General features: G+C 36.9%; 2 protein-coding genes across 3 annotated transcripts in view; one reads left to right on the forward strand and one right to left on the reverse strand.

The window, feature by feature from the left end:
- TRMT10A (tRNA methyltransferase 10A) overlaps positions 1-27,034 on the reverse strand; it is a 131,091-nt gene that overhangs the window by 50,370 nt on the left and 53,687 nt on the right. For both annotated transcript variants that reach the window (XR_012516888.1, XR_012516887.1), the window contains exons 11-14: positions 23,128-23,251; positions 16,901-17,140; positions 15,882-16,128; positions 14,442-14,583 (exon numbers count right to left, since the gene is read on the reverse strand). The gene's annotated coding sequence lies outside the window, so the exon portion shown is untranslated. The remainder of the gene's footprint in view (positions 1-14,441; positions 14,584-15,881; positions 16,129-16,900; positions 17,141-23,127; positions 23,252-27,034) is intronic.
- Positions 1-27,034, forward strand: part of C3H4orf17 (chromosome 3 C4orf17 homolog) — a 74,291-nt gene that overhangs the window by 14,733 nt on the left and 32,524 nt on the right. Inside the window, exon 2 of the mRNA XM_074396495.1 lies at positions 26,076-26,295. Coding sequence (XP_074252596.1) covers positions 26,163-26,295 — 133 coding nt within the window. The 5' untranslated portion in view covers positions 26,076-26,162. The remainder of the gene's footprint in view (positions 1-26,075; positions 26,296-27,034) is intronic.

Here is a 27,034-nt window from a genome sequence, read left to right on the forward strand (position 1 = left end):
TAAAAAGAAACAAAGATCTCAGACCAGCAAGTTACCCTTTTACCTAGAATAATGGGGGGAAAAAATGAAACCTACATCAAGCAAAACCTAAACATTGAGTACAAATTATTGGAATAGAACATAGGAAAGTAAGAGAGAAAAATCAATGGGAGCAAAGACTGGTTATTAGGAAAAAAAAACAAACAAACAACAAAACTGGCAAAACTTTAGCTAGATTAACCAAGAAAAATAAGAGAGGACTCAAATTACTAGAATCAGAAATACATGAGGGAACATTACTACCAACTTTACAGCAATAAAATAAATGCATAAAAGACTATAAAGGAATAGTATAGAAAACTGTATGTTAAAAGTTAGGTAATTTAGAAGAAATTGATAAATTCCTAGAAAACAAAACCAAACAGATTCTAGAAGATATAGAAAATATGATCTGTACATTTGTAACATGCAAAGAGAATTAATATTTTAAAAAACTAACCGCAAAGACATGCCCATGCCTGTATAACTTCACTATTGAATTCTTCTGAAAATTTAAAGAAAAATACTAATTCTTACTACCAATTCTTCACAAACCCTTCCAAAAATTCCCAGCTCATTCTATAAGGTCAATATTACTCTAATTCCAAAACCATACAAAGACATTATAAGAATGAAACAAGCAAACAAAAAGACAAACCAATATCTCTTATGACTATGGATACAAAAATCTTCAATACTAGCAAACCAAATCTAGCAACATATAGAATGAATGATACACCAAGACCAAGTGAGATTTATTTTAGGATGGCCAAGTTGTTTTAACATCCAAAAATCAATTAACATTATACACAAAATAAATACACAAAACACAATCATCTCAATAGAGGTAGATAAGATAAGGGGCCTTTGATAAAATTCAATACTCTTTCATGGTAAAAACATCCAACAAGCTAGGTATTAAAAAGGAACTTTCTCAATCAAGGGAAGGGCATGGATAAAAAATCTATAGCTAACATCCTACTTGATGGTGAAAGATTAGATGCTTGATGCTTTCCCTAAGATCAGGAATAGAGTAAGGATATTCATTCTCACCATTTCTTTCAACATGGCACTGGAGGGTCTAGCAAAGGCAATCAGGCAAGAAAAGGAAATAAGAAACATCAGATTGGAAAAGTAAAACTATATTTACAGATGACATAATCTTGCATATAGAAAATACTAACGAATCCATTAAAAATGGAACTGAGTTAACCATTATAAGATTCTTCTCAAAATAAGACATACATGTGGCCAAGAAGCATATTAAAAAATGCTCAATAAAACTAATCAATGGAGAAATGCAAATCAAGACCCCAATGAGATTACCATCTCACACCAGTCAGAATGGCTGTTATTAAAAAGTAAAAAAACAAAAGAAAAGCAAACAAACAAACAAACAAACAAAAAAACCAGATGCTTTTGAGGTTGTAGAGAAAATGGAACATTTATACACTGCTGGTGAAAATATGAATTAGTTCAACCATTATGGAAAGCAGAGTAGCAATTTCTCAAAGAACTTATAATTACCATTCAACCCAACAATGTCATTATTGGGTATATACCTAAAGAAAGAAAAATTATGCTACTATAAAGACACATGCACATGTATGTTCATAGTAGCACTATTCACAATAGCAAAGACAGAGAATCAACTTAAATGCCCACCAATGGTAGACAAGATAAAGAAAATGTGGTACATATACACCATGAAATACCATACAGCCATAAAAAAGAATAGCATCATGTCCCTTGTAGCAACATGGATGGAGTTAGAGGCAATTATCCTAAGCAAACTAACACAGGAACTTGAAGCCAAATATCACATGTTCTTACTTATAACTTGTAGCTAAGCATTGAGAACACATGGACACAAAGAAGGCAACAATAGACACTGGGGGCTACTTGAGGTTGGAGGATGGAAGGAGGGAGAAGATCATAAAACTACATATGAAGTACCGTGCTTATTACCTGGATGATGAAATATGTATACCAAACTCCTGTGACATGCAATTTGCCTTTATAACAAATCTGCATATGTACCCCTGAACCTAAAGTAAAAGTTAAAAAAAAAAAAATAAGGACAGTAATAAAATCATACTTTCACTTAACAGATGTAACTATTCTGTATATAATAAAAAAGTGTGCTAACACTCTTCCCCAAAAAGCATGCAAAGTCCTTGGATGATGTTCACTCTTCTCATTGACTGAAGGATGCAAAGTATTGTTCCTGGCTGTGTCTGTGAGGGTGTTGCCAAAAGAAATTAACATTTGATTCAGTGCTCTGGGAAAAGCAGACCCACTCTGAATCTGGGTGGACACAAGCTAATCAGCTGTCAGTGATGCCAGAATAAAAGCAGGCAGAAGAACATGAAAAGACTAAACTGGCTTAGCCACCCAGCTTACATCTTTCTCCCATGCTGGATGCTTCCTGCCCTTGAACATCAGACTCCAAGTTTTTCAGCTTTGGGACTCAGACTAGCTTCCTTGCTCCTCAGATTGCAGATGGCCTATGGTGAGACCTTGTAATCATGCTAGTTAATACTTCTTAATAAGCTCCCCTTTATTTATACATCTATCCTATTAGTTCTGTCCCTCTAGAGAACCCTGATTAATACAGGTCTGTTCATGTCATTTGATCGCTTTTTAGAGATATAATGATTTTTTTTTTTTTTTTTTGCTTATAAGCTTGTTTAAATTTCTTATAAATTCTAGATATTAGACCTTTGGATGCATAGTTTGGGAATATTTTCCAATTCTGTAGGTTGTCTGTTTATTCTGCTGATAATTCCTTTTGCTGTGCAGAAGCTCTTAAGTTTAATTAGATGCCATTTGTCAATTTTTGTTTTTGTTGCAATTACTTTTGGTATCATCATGAAATCTTTTCTAGGATCTATGTGAAGAACGGTATTTCCTAGGTTATTTTCTAGGGATTTTCTTAGTTTTAAGTTTGACATTTAAGTCTTTAATCCATCTTCAGTTGATTTTTGTATATAGAGCAAGGAAGGGGTCCAGTCTCAGTCTTCTGCATATGGCTAGCCAGTTCTCTCAGCACTATTTATTGAATAGAGAGTCTTTTCCCCAATTTATAATTTTGCCAACTTTGTCAAAGACCAGATGGTTGCAGGTGTGTGGTATTATCACTGGGATCTCTATTTTGTTCAACTGGTCTATGTTTCTATTTTGGTAACAGTACCATGCTGTTTTGGTTACTGTAGCCTTGTAGTATAGTATCATTTGAAGATGGGAACAAATTCCAGCTTAAAAAAATTTATTTTTGCTTAGGATTGCCTTGGTTATTTGGGCTCATTTTTGGTTCCATATGAATTTTAAAATAGTTTTTTCTAATTCTGTGAATAATGCCATTGGTGGTTTGATAAGAATAGCATTGAATCTATAAATTGCTTTGGGCAGTATAGCCATTTTAGCAATATTGATTCTTCCCATCCAAGAGCATGAAATGATTTTCCAATTGTTTGTGTCGTCTCCAATTTCCTTCAGCAGTGTTTTGCAATTCTCATGGTAGTGATCTTTCAATGCCCTTGTTAGCTGTATTCCTAGGTCTTTTACTCTTTTTGTGGCTATTGTGAATGGAATTGTTCTTGATTTGACTCTCAGCTTGGATGTTGTTGGTGTATAGAAAAGCCACTTAATTTTGTACATTGTTTTAGAATCCTGACAATTTGCTTAAGTTGTTTATCAGATCTAGAAGCTTTTGGGCAGAAACTATGGGGTTCTCTAATTATAGAATCATATCATCTATAAACAGATGATTTTGATTTTTCTCTTGCCTGATTGCTCTGGCCAGGACTTCTGGTACAATGTTGAATAGAAGTGGTGAGACAGGGCATCCTTGTCTTGTGTCAGTTCTCAAGGGAAATGTTTCCAGGTTTTACCCATTCAGTATGATGTTGGCTGTGGGGTTATCACAGATGGCTTTTATTATTTTGAGGTATGTTTCTTTAATGTTTAGTTTATTGAGGGCTTTTAATATAAAGAGATCCCGACTTCTATTGAAAGACTTCTACACCTACTGAGAAATTCATGTGGGTTTTAGTTTTTGTTCTGTTTATGTGATAAGTCACATTTATTGATTTGTGTAAGTTGAACCACCCCTGCATTTCGGGGAAAAAGCCTACTTGATTGTGATGGATGAGCTTTTTGATGTGCTGATGAATTTGGTTTGCCAGTATTTTGTTGAGGATTTTTTAAATCTATGTTCGCCAAGGATATTGGCCTAAAATTTCCTTTTTTTGTTGTGTCTGATAGCAGATTTTGGTATCAGAGTGATGCTGGCCTCATAGAATGAATTAGTCAGAAGCTCTTCTCCCTCTATTTTTGGAATAGTTTCAACAGGAATGGTACCAGATATTTTTTGTGCATCTGGTAGTATTCAGCTGTGAATTTATTTGGTCCTGGGCTTTTTCTGGTTGGTAGGTTTTTCTTTACTGATTCAATTTTGGAACTCATTATTGGTCTGTTCAGGGATTCAGTTTTTTTTCTGGTTCAATCTTGGGAGGTTTTATGCTTCTAAAAATTTATCTATATTTTCTGAGTTTTCTAGTTTTTGTGCATGTAGGTATTTATAGTAGTCTCTAAGAGTTTTTGTGTATTTCTGTGGGATTGGTGATAATATATTCTTTGCCAGTTTGGATTGTGTTTATTTAAATCTTCTCTCTTTTTTCTTCATTAGTCTCGCTAGAAGTCTCTCAGTCTTATTTATTCTTTCAAAAAACAAACTCCTAGATTCATTGATCTTTTGTATGGATTTTTGCATCTCCATTTCCTTCCATTCAACTCTAATGCTGGTTGCATGTTGTCTTCTGTAAGTTTGGGGGTTTGTTTGCTCTTATTTCTCAAGTTACTTTAGGCATGATGTTAGGTCGTTAATTTGAAATCTTTCTAGCTTTTTGATATGAGCCTATAAACTTCCTTTTTAACACTGCTTTAGCTATGCTCCAGAGATTCTTATATGTTGTGTCTTTGTTCTCAATAGTTTCAAAGAATTTATTAATTTCTGTCTTAATTTTATTTTTAAAGTCATTTAGGAGAAGGTTGTTCATATAATTGCATTTTTTGAATGATTTTCTTAGTATTGATTTCTATTTTTATTTGACTGTAGTCTGTGAGTGAGTTTGGTATGATCTGGGTTTTTTTTTAATTTGCTAAGGATTGTTTTATTGCTATATATGTAATCAATTTTAGAGTATGTGCTATGTACAGATGACAAGAATGCATACTCTGCTGTTTTTGAATAAATAGTTCTATAAATATCTATTTGGCCCATTTGGTCAAATGTTTTGTTCAGATCTTGAATATCTTTATTAGTTTTCTGCCTCAATGATCTGTCTAATACTGTCAGTGGGTTGTTGATGTCTCCCACTATTATTCTGTGATTATCTAAGACTCTTTGTAGGTCTGTAAGAACTTGCTTTATGAATCTTGGTGCTCCTGTCTTTGATGCATACATATTTAGCATAGTTAGATATTGTTGAACTCTTTACCATTTTGTAATGCCCTTTTTTTTTGTCTCCTGCTTGTTGTTGATTTAAAGTCTGTTTTGACTAAAGTTAAAATAGCAACCTCTGCTTTTTGTTTGTTTTCCATTTGCTTGGTAGATTTTTCTACATCCTTTCACTTTGAGCCTATGGATGTCATTGCATGTGAGATGGGTCTCTTGAAGACAGTATACAGTTGAGTCTTGCTTTTAGCCAACGTATCACTCTGTGACTTTTAATTAGGGCATAGCTCATTTACATTCAAGATTAATATTAACTTGTGTAGATTTGATCCTGCAATCACATTGTTAGCTGGTTATTATGCAGATTTGATTGTGTGGTTGCTTTATAGTGTCAATGGTCTATAGACTTAGGTGAATTTTAGTGGTGGCTGTCTCTACAGGACCTCTTGTAAGGCAGGTCTGATAGTAACAAATTCCCTTAGCATTTTCTTGTTTGAAAAGGATTTTTATTTCTTTTTGCTTATGGAACTTAGTTTGACTGGATATAAAATTCTTGGCTGGAGTTTCTTTTATTTAAGAATGTTTAATATAGGCCCCATCTCTTCTGCTTTGTAGGTTTTCTGCTGAAAAATGTGCTGTTAGCCTGATGAGTTTCCCTTTATAGGTGACCTGCTCCTTTTTTTCAGATATGTTTTCCAACTTGCCTGTTTTCTCTCCCTCTCTCTCAAGGACACCAATGAGTCATACATTTGGTCTCTTTATATGATCCCATATTTCTTAGAGGTTTCATTCATTCTTTTTTATTCTATTTAATTTATTTTTATCTGGCTGAGTTAGTTCAGAGAACCAATTTTTGAGCTGTGAAATTCTTTCCTCAGCTTGGTCTATTCTGCTGTTAATACTTGAAACTGGATTATAAAATTTTTATAGTGTCTTTTTCAGTTGTATCAGAGCAGTTTGGTTCTTTCTTATTAAGTCCATTTCATTTTTCATCTCCTAAATTATTTAATTATAATCCTTTGATTTCTGATTGAGTTTTGACTTTCTCCTGAATCTTGATGATCTTAGTTTTTATCCATATTCTGAATTTTATATCTATCATTTCAGCCAATTTAGTCTGATTAAGAACTTTTGCTGGGAAGCTAATGTGGTCATTTGGAGGAAATAAGACAGTCTGGGTTATTGAGTTTCCAGAGTTCTTGCACTGGTTCTTTCTCATCTATGTGAGCTGATATTCCTTTAAACAGGGTGGAGTGATTTGAGTATAGTCAGTTAAGTTCTTGTCTGGATGTTTTCGGAGGGCTGAGGCTTTGTGCAGGGTCATATTTGTAGCTGAATTCTTATCCTTGGTTTCACGGTTGTAGGGGGCATATTAGTAAAATATCTTGATGTTGAAGTTTGGGCTTTGATCCAGTAGATGGTGCTTAAGTGTAATGGCCAGTAGGTAGGCTCTTATTCAGCTACATGGCTCCTCTGTTACCTCATGATTGCAGCCATGTTCCCTCTCAGTGCTCTGTTAAATGTGGGCTCCTCACTTCCTTGAGTTCTGGCTGCAGATCTTGGCTTGGCACTCCTGGGCTGCACATCCCAGCTTTTTCATGTCAGGGTGAAGCTCAGGCTTTATGTTCCCTCCCCAGCTTGGAGGCAGCAGGGGAAGAAATCTTGGCAGTCACTGTAGCAGAGGGTCTTTTACTTGTCTTTTAGGGCTCCACCCCAGAGCCACTACCAGTTGACATAATTGGCTTGGAGTGTGTTAGCTATGTTGTGAGCCCAAGCCAGGATCCTCTGCCTGGTGACAAACAAGGGAAGCAGTGGGGTCATGAGGGAGAGAGACTGACCTCTTCTTCTTAGGGTAGCTGTGGCTTACGGGAGGTGTGGGTAAAGCCCACAGGATCTTTGTTCCTTCCCCAGTCCATGGGCAGTAGGGATAGTGGCCAAGAGGCTTTCAGTTGCCTCTGGGAACTCCACCTCAGACAAATGCAGAGTCACTCATCTGCCTGACTGGCAGCTCTGCTAAGGCTCCACATAGCTCTTCATGTCAATCTGGAGGCCCCAGGGTGAAGGGTAATGGATGATCTTCTGAGCCCAGAGTCGCAAAGGTTCATGGCATAAGTGTGCCTCCCTGGGAACTCTCACTCACTATTTCCCCACAGTGGAGAGCCTCCTTTGGGTCTGCATCACTCCCACGTCAAAGGTTGTCCTGTCTCACTCTTCTCCATTCTCTGTGGGTTGCATCGCTTCCTTGATGACTCCCAGTGTGTCAACCTGGATAATCCAATTGAAGAGGTAGTGTTGACTCACCATTCTTTCTTCTCTCCATGAGAGTCGTGTACACTAGCTCCCCTAGTCAGCCATCTTGGTGGGAATTTATTATTGTCATTTTAAGTACAGTTTAAGATGTGTATGAATGCCATGTTGACAGGAATGGACTGTGATGGTTAGTTTCATGTATCACCTTGGCCAGGCTATAGTAAATACCCAGCTATTCAGTTAAAGTAGGTGCTATGGTCTGAGTATGCCCCCAGAGTTTACATTTTGAAAACTTAATCCTCAGTGCAATAGTACTGGGAAGTGAGACCTTTAAGAGGTGATTAGACCATGAGGGCTCTGCCCTCATGAATGGATTAATGACATAATTGTGGATGTGGGTTAGTTATTATGGGGGTGGTCTCCTGATAAATTCAGCCCCCCTTTTCTCTCTGTCTTCTGTGCTTGCTTCTGCCTTCTACCTTTGAATGACCCTCATTAGATGTTAGCACCATGCTTTTGGACTTCCCAGCCTCCAGAACTGTGGGGCAAATAAACTTCTACTGTTTGCAAATCACCTAGGTGGTGGCATTCTGCTATAGCAGCCAAAAATGGACTGGTGTTGCTGTGAAAGTATTTTGTAAATGTGGTTTACATCTGCCATCAGTTGACTTTGGGTAAAGGAGATTATCTTCAACAAAGTAGGTGGGATTCATCCACTCTGTTGAAAGACATTAAGAGTAAAACTGGGGGAGGATCCAAGATGGCCAAATAGGAACAGTTCTGGAGTGCAGTTCCCAGCAAGAACAATGCAGAGGGTGAGTTCTCACTGCATTTCCAAACAAGTTCCCACTTCCCACAGACCAGAAGATTCCTGGGCCAAAAAGCACCATGAATTTCCAGCATAGCTGCTTCAGCCAGTGCCACAGGTTGGTGCACAGAAAGTTACACAAATCTGGGTGGCCATTTCAACTAGTGCCTGGAATGCCTGGGAAACAGATCCACCCATTCAACTAAAAGGGAGGGGGCTGAGACAGGGAACCAGGTGATCTGGCTCAGCAGGTACCATCCCTACAAAACAAGCAATCTGAAATGCTCTGGATTGAGAGTTTCACAGCAAGAGCAGCTGGAGCCGGGACAGTACAACTCAGTGGGGGTAAGGGCATTTGCCACTATACAGGCAGTCCACCAATACTGAGGCAGTTTTAACTGCCTCAAGGAAGTTCACACAGTAGCTGGGCAGAGCCTGCAGCAGTTCAGCAACACCTCTGCTGGCAGACTGTGACTAGCCTATCTCTGTGCAGGGCAGGGCATCATGAAAAAAGGCAGCATGTCAGAAACTTATGAATAAAGCCTGACCTTCCTAGGACAGCACACCTGGGAAAGAGGCAGTTATGAGTTCCGCTGCAGCAGTTAAACATACCTGCCAAGCAACTCTGCATGGAACAACAGAGCTCCCAGTACAGCACTTGAGCTCCTATAAGGGACAGACTATCTCCTCAAGAGGCTCCCTGAACCTCATAAACCCAAAGAGACACCTCATAAAAGACAGCTCAAGCCAACATCTGGTGGGTAATCTTCTGGGACGAAGGTAACAGAAGAAACCAGCAGCAACCCTTACTGTTGTGCAGCCCCTGCAGGTGATCCCCAGGCAAGCAGGGTCTGGAGTGGATCTCCAGCAGTCCTGCAGCAAAGTGGCCTGACTGTTAGAAGAAAAACTAAGAAACAGAAAGAAATAGCTTCAACATCAACAAAAAGGACGTCCACTCTGAGACCCCATCTGAAAGTCACCAACTACAAAGACCACAGGTAGACAAAGCCAAGAAGATGGGAAGAAACCAGTGCAAAAAGGATGAAAACAACAAAAACCAGAACACATTCTCCTCCTCCAAGGCATCACAACTCCTCACCAGCAAGGGAACAAAGCTGGATGGAGAATGAGTCTGATGAACTGACAGAAACAGGCTTCAGAAGGTGGGTAATAACAAACTTCTCAGAGCTAAAAGTACATGAGCTAACCCAATGCAAAGAAACTAAGAACCTTAAAAAAGGTTAGATGAAATACTAACTAGAATAAACAGCTTAGAGAAGAATACAAATGACTTGATAGAGCTGAAAAACACAGCACGAGAACTTCACGAAGCATACACAAGTTTCAATAGCTGAATCGACCAAGCAGAAGAAAGGATATCAGTGATTGAAGATCAACCAGTAATAAAACAAGAAGGCAAGATTAGAGAAAAAAGAGTAAAAAGAAGTGAACAAATCCTCTAAGAAATACAGAATTATGTGAAAAGACCTAATCTACATTTGATAGGTGTACCTGAATGTCACTAGAAGAATGAATCCAAGCTGGAAAACACTCTTCAGGATAATATCCGGGAGAACTTCTACAGCCTAGCAAGGCAGGCCAACAGTCAAGTCCAAGAAATAAAGAGAACACCACAAAGATATTTCTCAAAAAGAGCAACCTCAAGGCACATAATCATCAGATTCACCAGGTTTGCAATGAAGGAAAAAATGCTAAGGGCAGCCAGAGAGAAAGGTTGGGTCACCCACAAAGGGAAGCCCATCAAACTCACAACGAATCTATCAGCAGAAACCCTACAAGCCAGAAGAGAGTGGGTGCCAACATTCAACATCTTTAAAGAAAAGAACTTTCAACCTAGAATTTCATAATTGGCCAAACTAAGCTTCATAAGCGAAGGAGAAATAAAATCCTTTATGGACAAGCAATTGCTGAGAGATTTCATCACAACCAGGCCTGCTTTACAAGAGCTCCTGAAAGAAGCACAACAAGGAAAGGAACAACCAGTACCAGCCACTCCAAAAATGTACCAAATGGTAAACATGACACAATGAAGAAAATGTGTCAACTAATGGGCAAAACATTCAGCTAGCATCAAAATGGCAGGATCAAATTCACACATAACAATATAAACCCTAAATGTAGATGGGCTAAATGCCCCAATCAAAAGATACAAACTGGCAAAGTGGATAAAAAGTCAAGACCCATCAGTGATGTGTTCAGGAAACCCATCTAACATGCAAGGACACACATAGGCTAAAAATAAAGGGATGGAGGAAGATTTATCAAGCAAATAGCCAAAAAAAAAAAAAAAAAAAAAAAAAAAAAAAAAAAAAAAAAAAAAAAAAGCAAGAGGTACAATCCTAGTCTCTGATAAAATGGACTTTAAACCAACAAAAATCAAAAGAGACGAAGAAGGGCATTACATAATGGTAAAAGGATCAATGCAACAAGAAGAGCTAACGATTCTAATACACACACCCAAAACAGGAGCACCCAGATATATAAAGCAAGTTCTTAACGACCAACAAGAAGACTTAGACTCCCACACAATAATAGTGGGAGACCTTAATACTCCACTGTGAATATCAGATCAACAAGACAGAAAATTAACAAAGATATGCATGACTTGAACTCAGATCTGGATCAAGCGGACCTAATAGACATCTTCATAAATCTCCACCAGAAATCCACAGAATATACATTCTTCTCAGCACCACATTGCACCTACTCTAAAACTGACCACATAATTGGAAGTAAATCACTCCTCAGCAAATGCAAAAGAATGAAAATCATAACAAACAGTCTCTCACACTACAGAGCAATCAAATTATAACTCAGTATTAAGAAACTAATTCAGAAACACACAACTTCATGGTAACTGAACAACTGGCTCCTGAATATCTACTGGATAAACAATAAAATAAAGGCAGAAATAAAGATGTTCCTTGAAACCAGTGAGAATGAAGACACAACATACCAGAATCTCTGGGACACATTTAAAGCAGTGTTTAGAGGGAAACTTCCAGCAATAAATGCACACATGAGAAAGGAGGAAAGAGCTAAAATCGACACCCTATTGTCAAAATTGAAAGAGCTGGAGGAGCAAGATTAAAAAAAAAAAAAAAAAAAAACTCAAAAGCTAGCAGAAGACAAGAAATAACTAAGATCAGAGCAGAACTGAAGGAGACAGAGACACAAAAAAACCTTCAAAAAATCAATAAATCCAGGAGCTTGTTTTTTGAAAAGATCAATAAAATAGACAGACTGCTAGCCAGATTAATAAAAAAGAAAAGGGAGAAGAATCAAATAGATGAAATAAAAAACGATAAAGGGGATATCACCACCAATTCCACAGACATACAAACTATCATCAGAGATTACTACAAACAACACTATGCACATAAACCAGTAAACCTGGAAGAAATGGATACATTCCTGGACACTTGCACCCTCCCAAGCCTAAATCAGAAAGAATTTGAAACCTTGAACAGACCAATAACAAGGGCTGAAGTTGAGGCAGCAATTAATATCCTATATCAACAACAAAAAATTCAGGTCCAGACAGGTTTATAGCTGAATTCTACCAGACGTACAAAGAAGAGCTGGTACAATTCCTTCTGAAACTATTCCAAACAATCCAAAAAGAGGAAATCCTTCCCAGATCATTTTATGAGACCAACATCATCCTGATACCAACACCTGGCAGAGACAGCAAGAAAAGAAAACTTCATGCCAATATCCATGATGAACATAGATGCAAAAATCTTCAATAAAATACTGGCAAACTACAGTATTTTTACAACAGCACATCAAAAAGCTTATCCATCATGATCAAGTAGGCTTCATCCCAGGGATGCAAAGTCTGGTTCAACATATGCAAGTCTATAAATGTAATCCACCACATAAACAGAACCGAAGACAAAAACCACATGATTATCTCAATAGATACAGAGAAGGCCTTTGACAAAATTCAACAGCCCTCTATGCTAAAAACTCTCAGTAAACTAGGTTTCAAAGGAACATATCTCAAAATAATAAAAGCTATTTATGACAAACCTACAGCCCATATCATACTGAATGGGCAAAAACTGGAAGCATTCTCTTTGAAATCTGGCACTAGACAAGAATGCCCTCTCTCACCACTCCTTGCAATACAGTATTGGAAGTTCTAGCCCGAGCAATTAGGTAAGAAAAAAAAAAAAAGGGGTATTCACTTAGGAAAGGAGGAAGTCAAATTGTCTCTATTTGCAGATGACATGATTGTATATTTAGAAGACCCCATCATCTCAGCCCAAAATCTCCTGAAACTGATAAGCAACTTTAGCAAAGCCTCAGGATACAAAATCAATGTGCAGAAATCACAAGCATCTCTACACACCAATAACAGACTAACAGAACCAAATCATGAGTGAACTCACATTCACAATTGCTACAAAGAGAATAAAATACATAGGAATACAAATAACAAAAGATGTAAAAGACCTCTTTAAGGAGAACTACAAACCACTGCTCAAGGAAATAAAAGAGGACACAAAATGAAGAAACATTCCATGCTCATGGTTAGGAAGAATCAATATCATGAAAATGGCCATACTGCCCAAGGTAATTTATAGATTCAACACTATCCCCATCAAGCTACCAATGATCTTCTTTGCAGAACTGGAAAAAACCACCTTAAACTTCATATGCAACCAAAAGAGAGCCCACATAGCCAAGTCAATCCTAAGCAAAAAGAACAAAACTGGAGGCATCACACTACTAGACTTCAAACTATACTACAAGGCTAGTATACTACAGTAATCAAAATAGCATGGTACTAGTACCAAAACAAAGATATAGACCAATGGAGTAGAACAGAGGCTTCAAAGGCAACACCACACATCTACAAACATCTGGTCTTTGACAAACCAGACAAAATCAAGCAATGGGGAAAGGATTCCCTGTTTAATAAATGGTGTTGGGAAAACTGGCTAGCCATGTACAGAAAGCAGAAACTGGACCCCTTTGTGACACCTTACTCTAAAATTAACTCCAGATAGATTAACGAGTTAAACATAAGACCGAACACCATAAAAATCCTAGAATAAAATATAGGCAAAACCATTCAGGACATAGACATAGGCAAGGACTTCATGACTAAAACACCAAAAGCATTGGCAACAAAAGCCAAAATAGACAAATGGGACCTAATTGAACTCTGGAGCTTCTTCTATACAGCAAAAGGAACAGTCATTAGAGTTAACCAGTTACCAAAAGAATGGGAAAAATATTTTGCAATCTACCGATCTGACAAAGGGCTAATATCCAGAATCTACAAAGAACTAAAACAGATTTACAAGAAAAAAAAATCCAAAAGTGGGAGAAGGATATGAACAGACACTTTTCAAATGAAGACATATATGTTAGAGAAGGCATAGTGGGGGGATGGGGAGGTTGAGGACCAATACCATGGGGAGAAATGTCATACATAGGTGACAGGGTGATGGAGGTAACAAACCACAGTGCCATCTATGTACCTATGCAACAATTCTGCATGATCTACACATGTACCCCAGAACCTAAAGTACAATTAAAATAAAATAAGAGTAAAACTGAGGTTTTCCTGGTAAAAAAAAAAGTAATTCCACCTGCAGACTATAGCATTGGATCCTGCTTTAAAGTTACTAGCATTCCAGCATGTCTTACATATTTCTAACTTGCATGGACTGATTCCACAATCATAAAGAATGCATAATCAACTTACAAAAAAAAAATAGCTTCTTTCTTAGGGATACCAATGTACCAGGAATTTTGTTAGAGTGATAAACAAACATTAACTGAGTCCAGCCATGGAACCAAAAGTATTATTTAAGTGAAAAGTTTTAAGAGGTCATTCTATAGGTTTTCACAGTACCAAGGTATAGGTACCTCATGGTCCAGCCTGCTCCTCAGATATGCAATATGCACTGTCTTTACTCAAATCTCATGATCCTTGAGATGGACAACTGACCTCTTCAATAGAAATGGGCATGTTTGGTTCCCACACCACAAGTGCCTTGCATTTAATAACCTGGAAGTCATCAAAAGAAAATGAATGCTATTATCATGTGGATTCATGTTAGATTATGGGTAGGCTAATTAAGCTATAGCAAGCTCCTATGATAAAATACATTATATTCATGCAAATTTTACCATATAAGTTAGGAGAATCTTATAATGTAGAGTCTGCCTTTGATCTACAATGACAATATACCTTAAGTAGAGAATAGGTTTGAAAATCAGAACCATCCTTGAAATTCTTTTAAATTGTTCATAAGTTACAGCATTCAGATAATTCAGTTTCTCAATTTATTAAGAGCTAGTTTTCCACCAGCTTTGAAACAGAGTTGCTATTTCTTCATTTGGGCACAAGATCATGAAGTTATCTTACATTTATGATCACATTACAAAAAAAGATTGATCTTTAAACACTAGAATTCAGAGAATGAAGCAAGAAGTTCACCCCATGGGAGCTGCAAGGTAGCTGAGATCTGCTCAGTGAAAAACAGAGTCATACATAGCTCTCCTGTCACTCTCACTCCAGGGCAGATGCTCGTTGAGCAGAAGGGCTGCCAAATTTCCCCATCTATCTAAAGTGTCAGTTTTCTCATCCAGGTCCCTTTACTACTCACTCACACTCTCAACACCTGTACTTAAAACTGATTTAATGCTCATATAATCCTACTCCCTATGTCACACTACTAGTAAATTATAGGCAACCTCTGTCAAATATGATAAAAATGGCCTAGAAGACATTTTGACTCAAAACTAACAGTAATCAAAAGTGAGAAAGAGGCCAAGGCTCCCTTTCATAACTGCTCATACCTTTTTGATGCCTTCTTTTCAAGTCCACAATCTATGTTATTCTTACTCATAAGTGGTTGTCAACTAAGCCTTACCATAGAGTAACTAATAATTAAAAGGATAACTAAAATGGTTTAAGGTTAAAGGGCTCCCAGGAGTGCTTATGTTTCCTCAGATTTCATGTCTTTGCAGGGATCTGAATAAATATAAATTTCATATATGCTACTTGTGAACAGTTATCTACTCCTTCAAAAATATTTGATTTGAAAGAATCAACCAGTAGTAAAAATTGCTATATACTAAGTAAGAGTTTTCTCTGTGCCAGCCATTGAATATTGTCTCTTTCAGTATTCATGGAATCCTTATCTAATAGGTTTTATTATCCTGTATCCAGTGAAGATCTAACCCAAAAGAGTTTACATAATTTTGTAAGACCAAACATCTAGTACAAAGCAGAGGCAGAAATCAAATTCAAGTTTATCTAAATATAAGGTCCATGCTTTTAATCACTAACCATGCTCATACCTTTTTGATTCATTTTTTCTTCTCTCACTGCTTCTCTCACAGCTTTTATTGTGATCTGCAGCCAAGCCTGTAGAGTTGTTGTATTATCTGCCACCTCTAATCAAATTCAGCATGACATAGTGACATCAAACTTTCCATATTGCTTTACCATTTGCAGAGCACTTTTATATCCATTATTGATTTGACTGATGCTTTGAACCAATTTGCAGGAATCTGAACAACAATTACTCCCTGTATGGGACAGAGGCTGTGAACAGAATATGAATGTTAGTTCAATAAGCCTTAGTTGGAATTTCAACTCTGACAGGGTCTGTGTGACCTTCTGTAAGTCCCTGGATTTGTCTAGGTCATAGCTGTCTTGTATATAAGCCAGTATATTAAATAAAGCGATGTCTATATTGTATGTACTTGGTTTTGTCATTGCTAACAGTAATATTCAGGAAATATTTAAGTGACCAGATACATTTCTTCTGTAGTTTCCTATTCCAAAGAGCAGATAACATGTAAATTTATCACAGCAATTTTCTACTAGGTATCTACCCAAAAGAAATGAAAATACTTTTCATTCATTTGAAAAAAAATATTTTCTACATAAAAATTGACACAAAAATGCTCATACCAGTTTTATTAATCATAATACAAAACTGGAAACAATTCAAATATTCATCAACTGGTATATGAATAAAGAAATTGTGGTATAATCCAACAATGGAATACCAGCCAGCAATAAAAGGGAGATAACTACAATATAATTAGCAACACAGATGAATCTCCAAAATATTGTGCAATATATAAGAAGCCATATCCTAAAGTTACATGCCATTTATATAACACTCTCAAAAATGTAAAATTATATGAACAGAAGAGATTAGTGGTTTTCTTTGTCAGTTAGGGCTACTATAACAAAATCCCATAAATTAAGTAGCTTATAAGCAACAGAAATTCATTTCTCACAGTTCCAGAGGCTGCAAAGTCTAAGATCAAGGTACTAGGAGATTCATTGTGTAGTGAGGTCTTACCTTCTGCTTCATAGTCAATGTCTTCTTGTTGTGTTTTCACATGGTGGAAAGGACAAGGGATCTCTCTGGGTTTTTTTAAAATTTATTTATTTATTTATTTATTTAATAAGGGGACTAATCCATTTATGTTTCAATCACTTTCCAAAGGCCCCATCTTCTTTAGAAGTTCAACATATGAATGTTAGCGGGGTACAACCACTAGCAGTGATTGCAGTCACAGACATGAGGGAAGGGAAATTACTGCCAAAAAAAGGGAGGGAACTTTGTGTTAAAGGACACATTCTACATATTGATTTTAGTGGTACTATATGAATACATTTGTAAAAACTCATTATTGAACACTTCACTTGTAAAAAGATGAGTTTTTATATGCAAATTATATTTCAAATAGGTAAGTAAAGCACTTTAAATCCATAATTCACAATTAGATACCGCTAATCACCACCTAAACTGTCTAAAATTTAAAAAGACTTATAATACCAATTGTTTGTAAGCATATGGAAAAACCAGAATCCTCTTACAATGCTAAGAAAAACATCAGTTGATAGTACTGGATTGGAACACTTTCGGCATTATCTACTAAACTGAAGATACACAACCTATGACTTAGCAATCCATTTCTAAATATGTGTCCACTTAAAATGCATGCACAAAAAAACATTATTCATAAAAGCCAAATTTATACAAAATCTAAATGTCTATCAACAAGGGTTTGGATAAATACATAAATTATGGCATATTCTATAATGGAATACCATACGGAAGTGAAAATCAACCACAACTGCTCGCTAGAGCCGGGATACATTTTATAAATATACTGCTGAGTTAAAGTAGTCAGACACAACACAGTAACAAAAAGAGGAGAAGTACTTGGGGATCCCACCCACTGTATTCCACAATATAGTTGGAAAAGGCACCTCCCATCCTCTCCCACATGATTAGAGAACAGTAATGGTATTACAGATCACCTGTCCTGGTGTTCAAGGAGCAGTTTCTAGCTTCTCTGCTTGGTATTTGTACTCTGCCTGTTCTCTCAAGATCTACTTCAACTCTTTCTACATTGTCAAACTCAGTTTTAGATGTAGGCACATTTGCTTGGTCTATCGCAAACCCCAAACTGGCTGCAGCATGCCACACATTTTCTCTTTAATTTGGCCTTATTCTCTGTGCTCTGACCTAAACTCAGATGCTCAGGTTCCCTTCCCAGACGTGCAGCCCCCGCAGAGCCTTTTGAATTCCCCATATAGACTATCGACAGAAAAGTTTATAATATTTATAGTGGCCCTGTGTTGAGTGGGCTATGTGCTAAGAACTTTATAAACACTGGTCTCTGCAGCCAATGCAATGAAGTAGATCCCCTCAGATCCTTCTTTTTTCAATAATAAAATAGATGCAGAGTGGTCAGGTGTTCAAGTCAAAGGTCATATGTCACTGGCAGAGTCAAAGCTCCAATATCTCACTCTGAAGACCTGCTCTTTACTGTACAGAATTCTTAGCATGAGGAGAAAGCTGTAAGTCACAAAGCACCCTGGACTACTCTCAGGAGGTACTTTTAGAGCTGCATTCAGACAGCATCATTGATTCTTCCTGCTAGAGAAGAATCTGTATGCGTGGGTCTGGCAGCAGTTCAGTGTCCACTTGTCATCGGTAAGAGCACTGGATTTAAAATCTGGTAAACCTCAGTTTAATGCATTTACTGTTAGGACAAATTACCTAACCTCTTTGAGTGCCAGTTCCCTAATCTCTACAATGTAGATAATAGGTGCTTCACAAAGTGCTTTAAAAATTAGACGTTATGACGGAGGTAAAAGGTTTCACACAGATTAAGCACTATGAATGGCCAGTCTTCACTGTGGGTTCCATCTCTATCCCCTCTAGGGCAACAGTCTAAAGGGCACACTGACCCAACAATCACATCTACACTCCCCTTGCTTTCTCTTTGTCTACTAACTGGTTCTTCCAGCTCTCCATCTCTGCTCTACCTCTATTTCTGTCATTGTCAGTTCTTTCTCTTTCTCTTCCATTCCTTTAAGCCCTTTCCCTTTCTTCCTATTTCAAAATTGACCCCTCATCCACTGCCCTGCCTATCTCAGAATTCCCCCATCTTTCTCCTGTTATCAGAGCCATCTTTTGGACACTCCCTTTTCAGGACCTCAACTAACTGACATGGAGTATGTGCAGTGCTGCTGTGTGCAGATCAGTGAGGAATATGAAGGGGAGTAAGACACAGGGCCCCCTCTTCAGAGGCTCACTATCTAGTGTGAGAAAGAACACAGATGTGACACACTCCAGGTTGTGCCAGCCAGTTTCATCCATACCTAGGGTGCAGTGCCCTCCTCAAGCAATCCCCTCTTTCCTCTCACCTAGTTATCCAGGTTTAATGCCATTTTCCCCAGCCTTTTCTCATTTTGTCATATGACTATTCAAAACAAACTGGTCCTTTGTCACAACAAGTCTTTGTCCTTTCCAAGATCTTAATAGCTAATCCAATGAGCTAATTTTCCATAGTTCTCAAGATAGAGGGTTAAATATGAGGACCTAGGTTCTTTTTTTAATTTATTTGACTGTGATTTAAAAAAAGAAATTCCCCCCTTGAAGATGTGACTTTAATGTTTTTAGCTTCTTTTAACCTAGTTCAGCTCTGCATGCTTTTTGGGTGGATACTCTGAATAAGTTCCTTGGTTATATAGAATCTTTCTATGGTGGCTTTCTCAGCTGCTGGCTGTAGCAGTAATGTGCTTAGTTTGTGTACAGGTTCACTGCCTCCTGCAGGGTTGTAATGGCAGAGGTCTCTTGAAGCTTATTTCATTCCTCAGTGGTATATACCTTATTTATTTGTTTTTCCCCCAGTGTTTTATTTACTGGGTTGTATAAAGACAACAGGACTGTAAGATTAGGGTCTAATCATTACAACATTATTTAACCTTAATCACCTCCTTAAGGACTCCATCTGCAAATACAGTCACATTCGGGGTTAGAGATTAAGACATAAATTTGTTGGAGGACACAACTCAGTTCATAACAATTTTCAAAATATCTGTGGACAATGAACAATCTGTGGATTTCCTGCTTATCATGACCCCCAGATAATGTTTAAAAATCACGAATTACCATTCATAAATATCTACACATATTCCAAAAAAACTCTCCATCTATTTTCTTTGCTAAAATAATAGAGTATCCAAGGCAACAAAGATACCTGCACTACCCTGAGCAGTGCAGCAGAACAAACTTTGTCTTTTTTATTCTGACAGAATTAATGCAAAGAAGCCAGTTGCATCATTTTTTTCCTAGTAATGAGACTAGAAAATTCCCACTGGGAAAATAACATAGTTACATAGCCAGGTACATGTTTCTCTCTAGTGGTCCTCTCTAAGGGAAAGCACAGCACACAGTGTGTAGACTTCTTCTACACAGAGTTAGGTACTAATGTCAGGGTCTGTGGTTGAGGTTGCTTTTTATAACCCAATATACACTGTTTCTCTCTTGTTAGAGCCTCTGTTTCAGAATGGGGTGTCAATGTGCCATGTTAAGAAACTACATTTTCTATCCTTCCTTGCAGCTATAAATGGTTAATGCAATCTAGATTATTGTCTGGGACCATGAAAAAGCTCTTACAAAGGGAGCAGATAGCTAGCACATACCCTTCTCAGCCCTTATATCCCCAACCTTCCTCTTGTTTCCTGCTTGGAGTACGGATTTGATATGTGCAAATATAGCAGCCATCTTGGATAACTAGAACTTCAGGAACTATCTTGGACGAGGGCTAATTTCAAAAATGGGAGCCAAATATAAACAAAGATAGACCTAAAACATAGATGAAGCTGAGGTCCATAATGATGCTTCATAAAGTTTCCATACCAACCTTAGACGGTTGAACTCTTTCATGTGAGGAAGAAATAAATACATGTCTATCTTATTTAAAATAGTATTTCTGCTCTCTATTATTAGCTGTAAAAAAGTTTCTCAACTGATACAAACTGAAGACTAAATATCTCAAAATATGAAAATTACCTTAGAAAGTCAATTAGATCTGCCATAAAATCACCCAAAAACTACAGTAAAGCAGGGAGGCATAAATCATGAATGGGTTATAGACAAAGGCTTTAAGCCTTTAATTCTTGGGCCAGTCAAGAAGATAGACCAATCAGGCTATCTGCTTGCACTGTTTTAAGTTAGCATTTGCCTTTCAGAAATTGTCTATATTGCTTTCAGAGACTGTAACTCAGAAATTCAAAATCACACGTATTATGAAAAATCTTGTGAAGCACCACATGTACATGTGTGTATTTCAATATTTTTTCATGGCTGTTGAACAAGTCATCAGCACATTCTAACTACCAGAGCAGTGTATTCCATTCACAATTATTAGAAACTCCTTAGGCGCGGTGGCTCTAGCCTGTAATCCCAGCACTTTGGGAGGCCGAGGCGGGTGGATCACAAGGTCAAGAGATCGAGACCATCTTGGTCAACATGGTGAAACCCCGTCTCTACTAAAAATACAAAAAAAAATAGCTGGGCATGGTGGTGCGTGCCTGTAATCCCAGCTACTCAGGAGGCTGAGGCAGGAGAATTGCCTGAACCCAGGAGGCGGAGGTTGCGGTGAGCCGAGATCGCGCCATTGCACTCCAGCCTGGGTAACAAGAGCGAAACTCCGTCTCAAAAAAAAAAAAAAAAAAAAAAAAAAGCATGTATACCTTCTCCCACTAGTTTTTGATTAAGCTAAATTTGGTTATACCATAACTGTTCTTTAAGCAGAATTGTGGGAAAAATTATACATTTGATTTATATTGCTCTTTGTTTTATCTTTCTCATTTTTCTTTCTCTTGCATTGGATTTAACTCTATTGTATGTCCAAAGCTGAGGAAAGTCCTTTGTGACCACGTGGTTTAATCAAGTGGGTAACTGGAGGTCTGAGAAGGTTCTAGAACTTAGATTTTTCTAAGGAATGTTACCACGTTGCTAAGCTATGTAACATATCTTAACCAGGGAGCCACATAGGCTCCTTGGAGTAAGAGTGTGAGAAACTGGAAGACAGTTGTATTCTTTTGGAAGCATTCGAGATTGTGCTGTCTCTACCAACTAAAAACTTCTAGCTTAAGTGCAGAGATTTAAGGAAATCAACAAAAATTCAGCCTAGACATATTATGAGGCTGGGAGTGTATCAACAGACTTGAGTTCCTGTCAGTAAGATCACCTGCTTTTAATACTGTTCTCAGGTATAATTTTAAATTTATCTTAGAAGAATGTTCTAACATTTTAAATGTGGGTTAGTTAATAGTCCTCAAATTCATTCTTTTTTCAAGATTATGTAAAACCCAAATAAATCTGTTTTAAGAAAGTGATATATGCAAAGTCTGTAGACTAAAGACATTTATTCTGTGGAAAACACCTAGTTCTATTTAACAATTATTTATTGAGCATTTACTATGTGGCTGACCATATTCTAGGTTTTGGGAATGCAGAGATAAAAAACTGAGCTATATCATTGCCTACTTGATTATCACATCCTTTTGAGAGGAGCAGAAAATAAAGAAATGTAAAATAAATAATATCAGGGAGTGATACACCCTACAAAGATAGCTTAAGGAGGGAAAGGGCTAGAGACCAATAGAGGCTGGGATGATGGTGGGAGCTACTTTTGAGAGGGAACTAGAAAGGCTTTTGGAGAAAGTGTCCTTTAGACAGAGAAATAAGTGAGGGAGAAAGCCATCAGTATTAATATTTGGCTTCCATTTTTGACGTTATCTCTAGTCCAAGAGGGTTCCTAAAGTTTCAGTTATCCAAGACCTAAGGGGTATGAATTCTAGGATAAAAGGGATCTGCAAATGCAGATTTGGTATTCATCACCTAAATAATGGTCTTTATATCCCTATGAACTCATAAGAACTTTCAGCTATTTATTAATCAGATACAATATTCTTTCTGTGTCAGTGTACATTTTATACATGTGCTGTTTTGGAGTAAGAATATTAATATTTAATATAGATTTACATGGCATGTTCTAAGTAACAATGGCCAGAGTTAGAACTAGGTGAATTAATAATGTTTTTAAAACCACCTATTTTGAGTATTTTGTGTTATTTAGTCTGAATAAAATTTAATAATTTACTAATATATAGGTAGATTCAAGAGGGTATAGGAAAGGAAATACTGCTTCCAGAAGTATTTACACAATTCTGTGAAAGGTAAATACTAACTTTAATTAAATTTTCCTACAGACTTACCTCTACAGAGTTTTTTTCTCTTTTTCTGAGTTAGCATCACAATTAAAACAGAAGTATAAATGGAACTCAGCTACCTTCATTCAGGAAATCTCTTGGGTTCATCTTTAAGTCATGAAGCCTCAGCCTAGGTTTTACAACACATAGTGAGATGAGAATCAAGATATTTGCTAACAGTAGCTAAAATACTTAAGTTTTCAAAGTATTTACTTTTAAAAAGCAATTTAGTACAAAGAAGGGTGAATTATCTGGCATTTATTTGCAATGCCATGTGCTTACATGATTGGAGTTAGAACCTGTGATGCAGCTCTTCTGAGCAATAGTCACTGACACACCACAGTTGTACATTGCTTCCCCACAATTTTGAAATGTATTAAAAAAAGTCTAAAAGTGATGAAAATGTGTCTTCCACACAAACATCATCTATCATGTGTATTGTGGGGAAAATGGGCTGAGAACCAACATTCTACATCACATAGCAATTACCTATTAGGTTAAAATACTGGAAATAAGTGTGTAGTTTATATTGATTTTTCATTTGTGCATGTATACGTGTTTTGTACACAAATCCCATCCATAAAGATATCTCCCAAAGGCCCTATTTCCTAATACTGTCACATTGGTGATTAGGTTTCAAAATATGAATTTTGTGTTGGGGGGACACAATCATTTACATCATAGTTAACACAATGTACATTTTGAATTTTGTAGAATTTTTAGTGATATATGTGAATACAATATTTATATATTACCTTCACTCCTTAAACATTATTCTTGAATAATAAAAAGTCATAACATCAGATTAAACTTCTTGTAAGCCAAGAGTAAGTACTATAGCATCTTCTTAACTTAAGGTATAAAAACAATAAATTTCAGACTTCCAGGAGGCACTGCTATTTTAATAAGAGGAAGAAAATAATTATCTGCATTATTTTCTTGTTGACCTTTTATACCAAAATTTAAAGTGTATCACTACCCTTTAAGCTAATCTAAGAGAATTGATGTGAGACAGGCACACATAGTAGAATAACTGAATAGTATCAGCTGGCATTTAAGTCAATTTCATCAGGTTATAGAGGAACAGACTGAAATCTAGGCAATAAAGCAATTAATCTACGGTCACTTTGCTGGTTAGTGGCAAATCTGGGACCATAAATCCTATCTTTGAAATTGTGGTTTAATGTCTTTTTCACTCTCCAAATTGCCTGCTGTACCCTTTTCCCCTCAATACAAGTAAAAAGCAAATTTACTGGCTTAATTGTACAAAAGGTCCCACACTGAAAGAATGATCAAGTCTAAAGTGTAATTTAAACAAAGTTAGAACTAGCTCCTCAACAGTGATATTCATAAAGAACAATATAAAAATACACTTTTTATTAGTAAATAGATATTTTCTGAATTTAATGTCTACATTTATTTTATCCAACCTAGGATAATTTTATTATTTATATATATATCAAACTGAATTTCCTGAAAACCAGATGTTCTGTGGCAACCAGCCTGGGAATTTATACTCATACACTCTAAGTATATAGCACGAAACACTTAAACATAGATTGTTTTGGTCTAAAAAGATAGTCAGTGATCTAAAAGTATCCATCTTAACAAAATCCTGAGATCAATTTCTAGAATATGAACACTTTTTTGACACTGCAAATTATTCTAACCAAAAAAATCTGCCATGGTTATAAATAAAATGTGTATTCCCTAATTCTGCCATGATGAATAAGATTTCCATTTAAGACAGAAAAAATACAACAGGCACTAGAAGATCACCCTTCTTGGATTTCAAAAGTAGTATCCTATCTACTTTTATAGTAGTATACTAGATAGTAGTATACTATCTATGCTTACTTAAAGTAATGTACTTTCTTTAAGTAAGCCATTATTTAAATTTTAAATAATGGCTTTTTATGTTCTTAATCCAGAAATATTCTTTTCTACATGGTTGTGAATTCACTAAAATATATAACAGTGTCTTTAATCTCCTAGGTCTAAAATGTCTTAAATCTCCTAGGTCTAAAATCTCCTAGGTGTCTAAAAATGTTTGCTGAATAACTGAAGGACCATTAACTGTTACTGAGTATTGCAAACAACAATATGGCAAAGGTTCTCTGGTTTATCATCTCTACATATATTACTCTTTTGGATTTTTTTTCCTCCTTTGGATTTTACCATTCTCTCAGAAGATGATACACATTTATGATGCTGGGTTTTATAACTGCAATATGAAAGGTCTTAACTTAAAATTAACTCAATGTAAAGTGCATTTGTGAGTATTGCATTTAAAAGTCATCATTTAAGTTTACGATATCAAAATTGATAATCATGTAATATATTTTTGTGTTGGTAAGTCAATAAAGTAAGCTCAAATGAAAGTAAAAACAGAATATACTTTATACTTTTTACAAACGTGATATAAATATTTCAAAATCAAATGCTTTGGTTTTCCCGTAGGAAAATCTTTAATGATCCATCCATGCTTGTACTTTTCAATGTTTATAAAAATTTGGTCTGGCCTGTAATCCCAGCACTTTGGGAGGCCGAGACGGGTGGATCACGAGGTCAAGAGATCGAGACCATCCCAGTCAACATAGTGAAACCCCGTCTCTAATAAAAATACAAAAAAATTAGCTGGGCATGGTGGCACGTGCCTGTAATCCCAGCTACTCAGGAGGCTGAGGCAGGAGAATTGCCTGAACCCAGGAGGCGGAGGTTGCGGTGAGCCGAGATTGTGCCATTGCACTCCAGCCTGGGTAACCAGAGCGAAACTCCGTCTCAAAAAAAAAAAAAAAAAAAAAAAAAAAAAATTTGGTCTGAAAGCAAAATAGACTCACATTGCTGTAACCTGAGAAACAATTTAGTTCAAGCAAAGGAGATGGAGAAATGTTTGATGTGTAAGAAAGTGACAAGAAATTCTTGTCAGAATGTTTGTCACTTTGTGATTTCAGGGTCTAAGCACATCTGGAAGTGAGGTCAATCAACTTAGACTCCAAAAACTTTTGTGGCAACAGTGGAGAGGGGAAAATAAACACTCCATGAATATGAACCTCAACCCCTCGACATCTGCTCTTCGGATTGAGGGCAAACGCAGCCATATTACGGCTAGAAATGTAAGCTGCTTTCTAGTCAGGCACACCCCTCATCCCAGAAGAGTCTGCCACATCAAAGGTAAGGTGGCTTAAGGTCCTAGTATGTAGATGTAGAATGTACTATTCTCTACATTTGAGCCATTTGATAATTCTGGTGGGTAAATACAAGGCTGCTAGTCAAAATATTTAACTACTGGCAAGGTATGGTCATTTACTATTGGGACTAGGTGCCAGCACTGGAGTGAGAGTCAAGGCCTGCAGTCCCTCTCTTTGCCAGACAGTAACCCTTAAATCACTTGATTGTTATGATAGGTGGCTAGAGAGAGGCCAAGGTGGCCAGGGAAATGGGGACCACTCAGAGCTCAGGGCAGCCTTGACCAATTGATATGAAAATATTTCAGTATTTTAACAATGCACACATCCATGTTAGCATCTACATGCTAAATATCATCCCTAAGGAAGCATATGTTTTACTTCTGCCTCCTTCCCTTATGTCTTGTCTTTTCTCCCTTCCTCCTTGCCTCCTGCCCTCATCCTCTTCCTCCATCTCTTTCTTCTTTTTCCTTCCTCTCTCCTTTCCGACCTTTTACTTTAACTTTATGTGATAGAATTACTCAAAATTATACATTAATAACAGTATTTCCCTTTTGAGGGAGGCAGTTCAATTGAGCTTGGATTGAAGAATTTTAAAAGTATACAGTTTTTAAACACATCTTGTATTCTGAGATGTTTTGAAAGGTACAAAGAGAAAAGGGTTCTGATGTTTTGAGAGGTACAATTCTCAAGGTTATGAAATGTATGTAAAACAAGCAGAACTG

This window comes from Saimiri boliviensis, chromosome 3, assembly GCF_048565385.1.
Source record: "Saimiri boliviensis isolate mSaiBol1 chromosome 3, mSaiBol1.pri, whole genome shotgun sequence".
Taxonomy (NCBI): Eukaryota; Metazoa; Chordata; class Mammalia; order Primates; family Cebidae; genus Saimiri; species Saimiri boliviensis.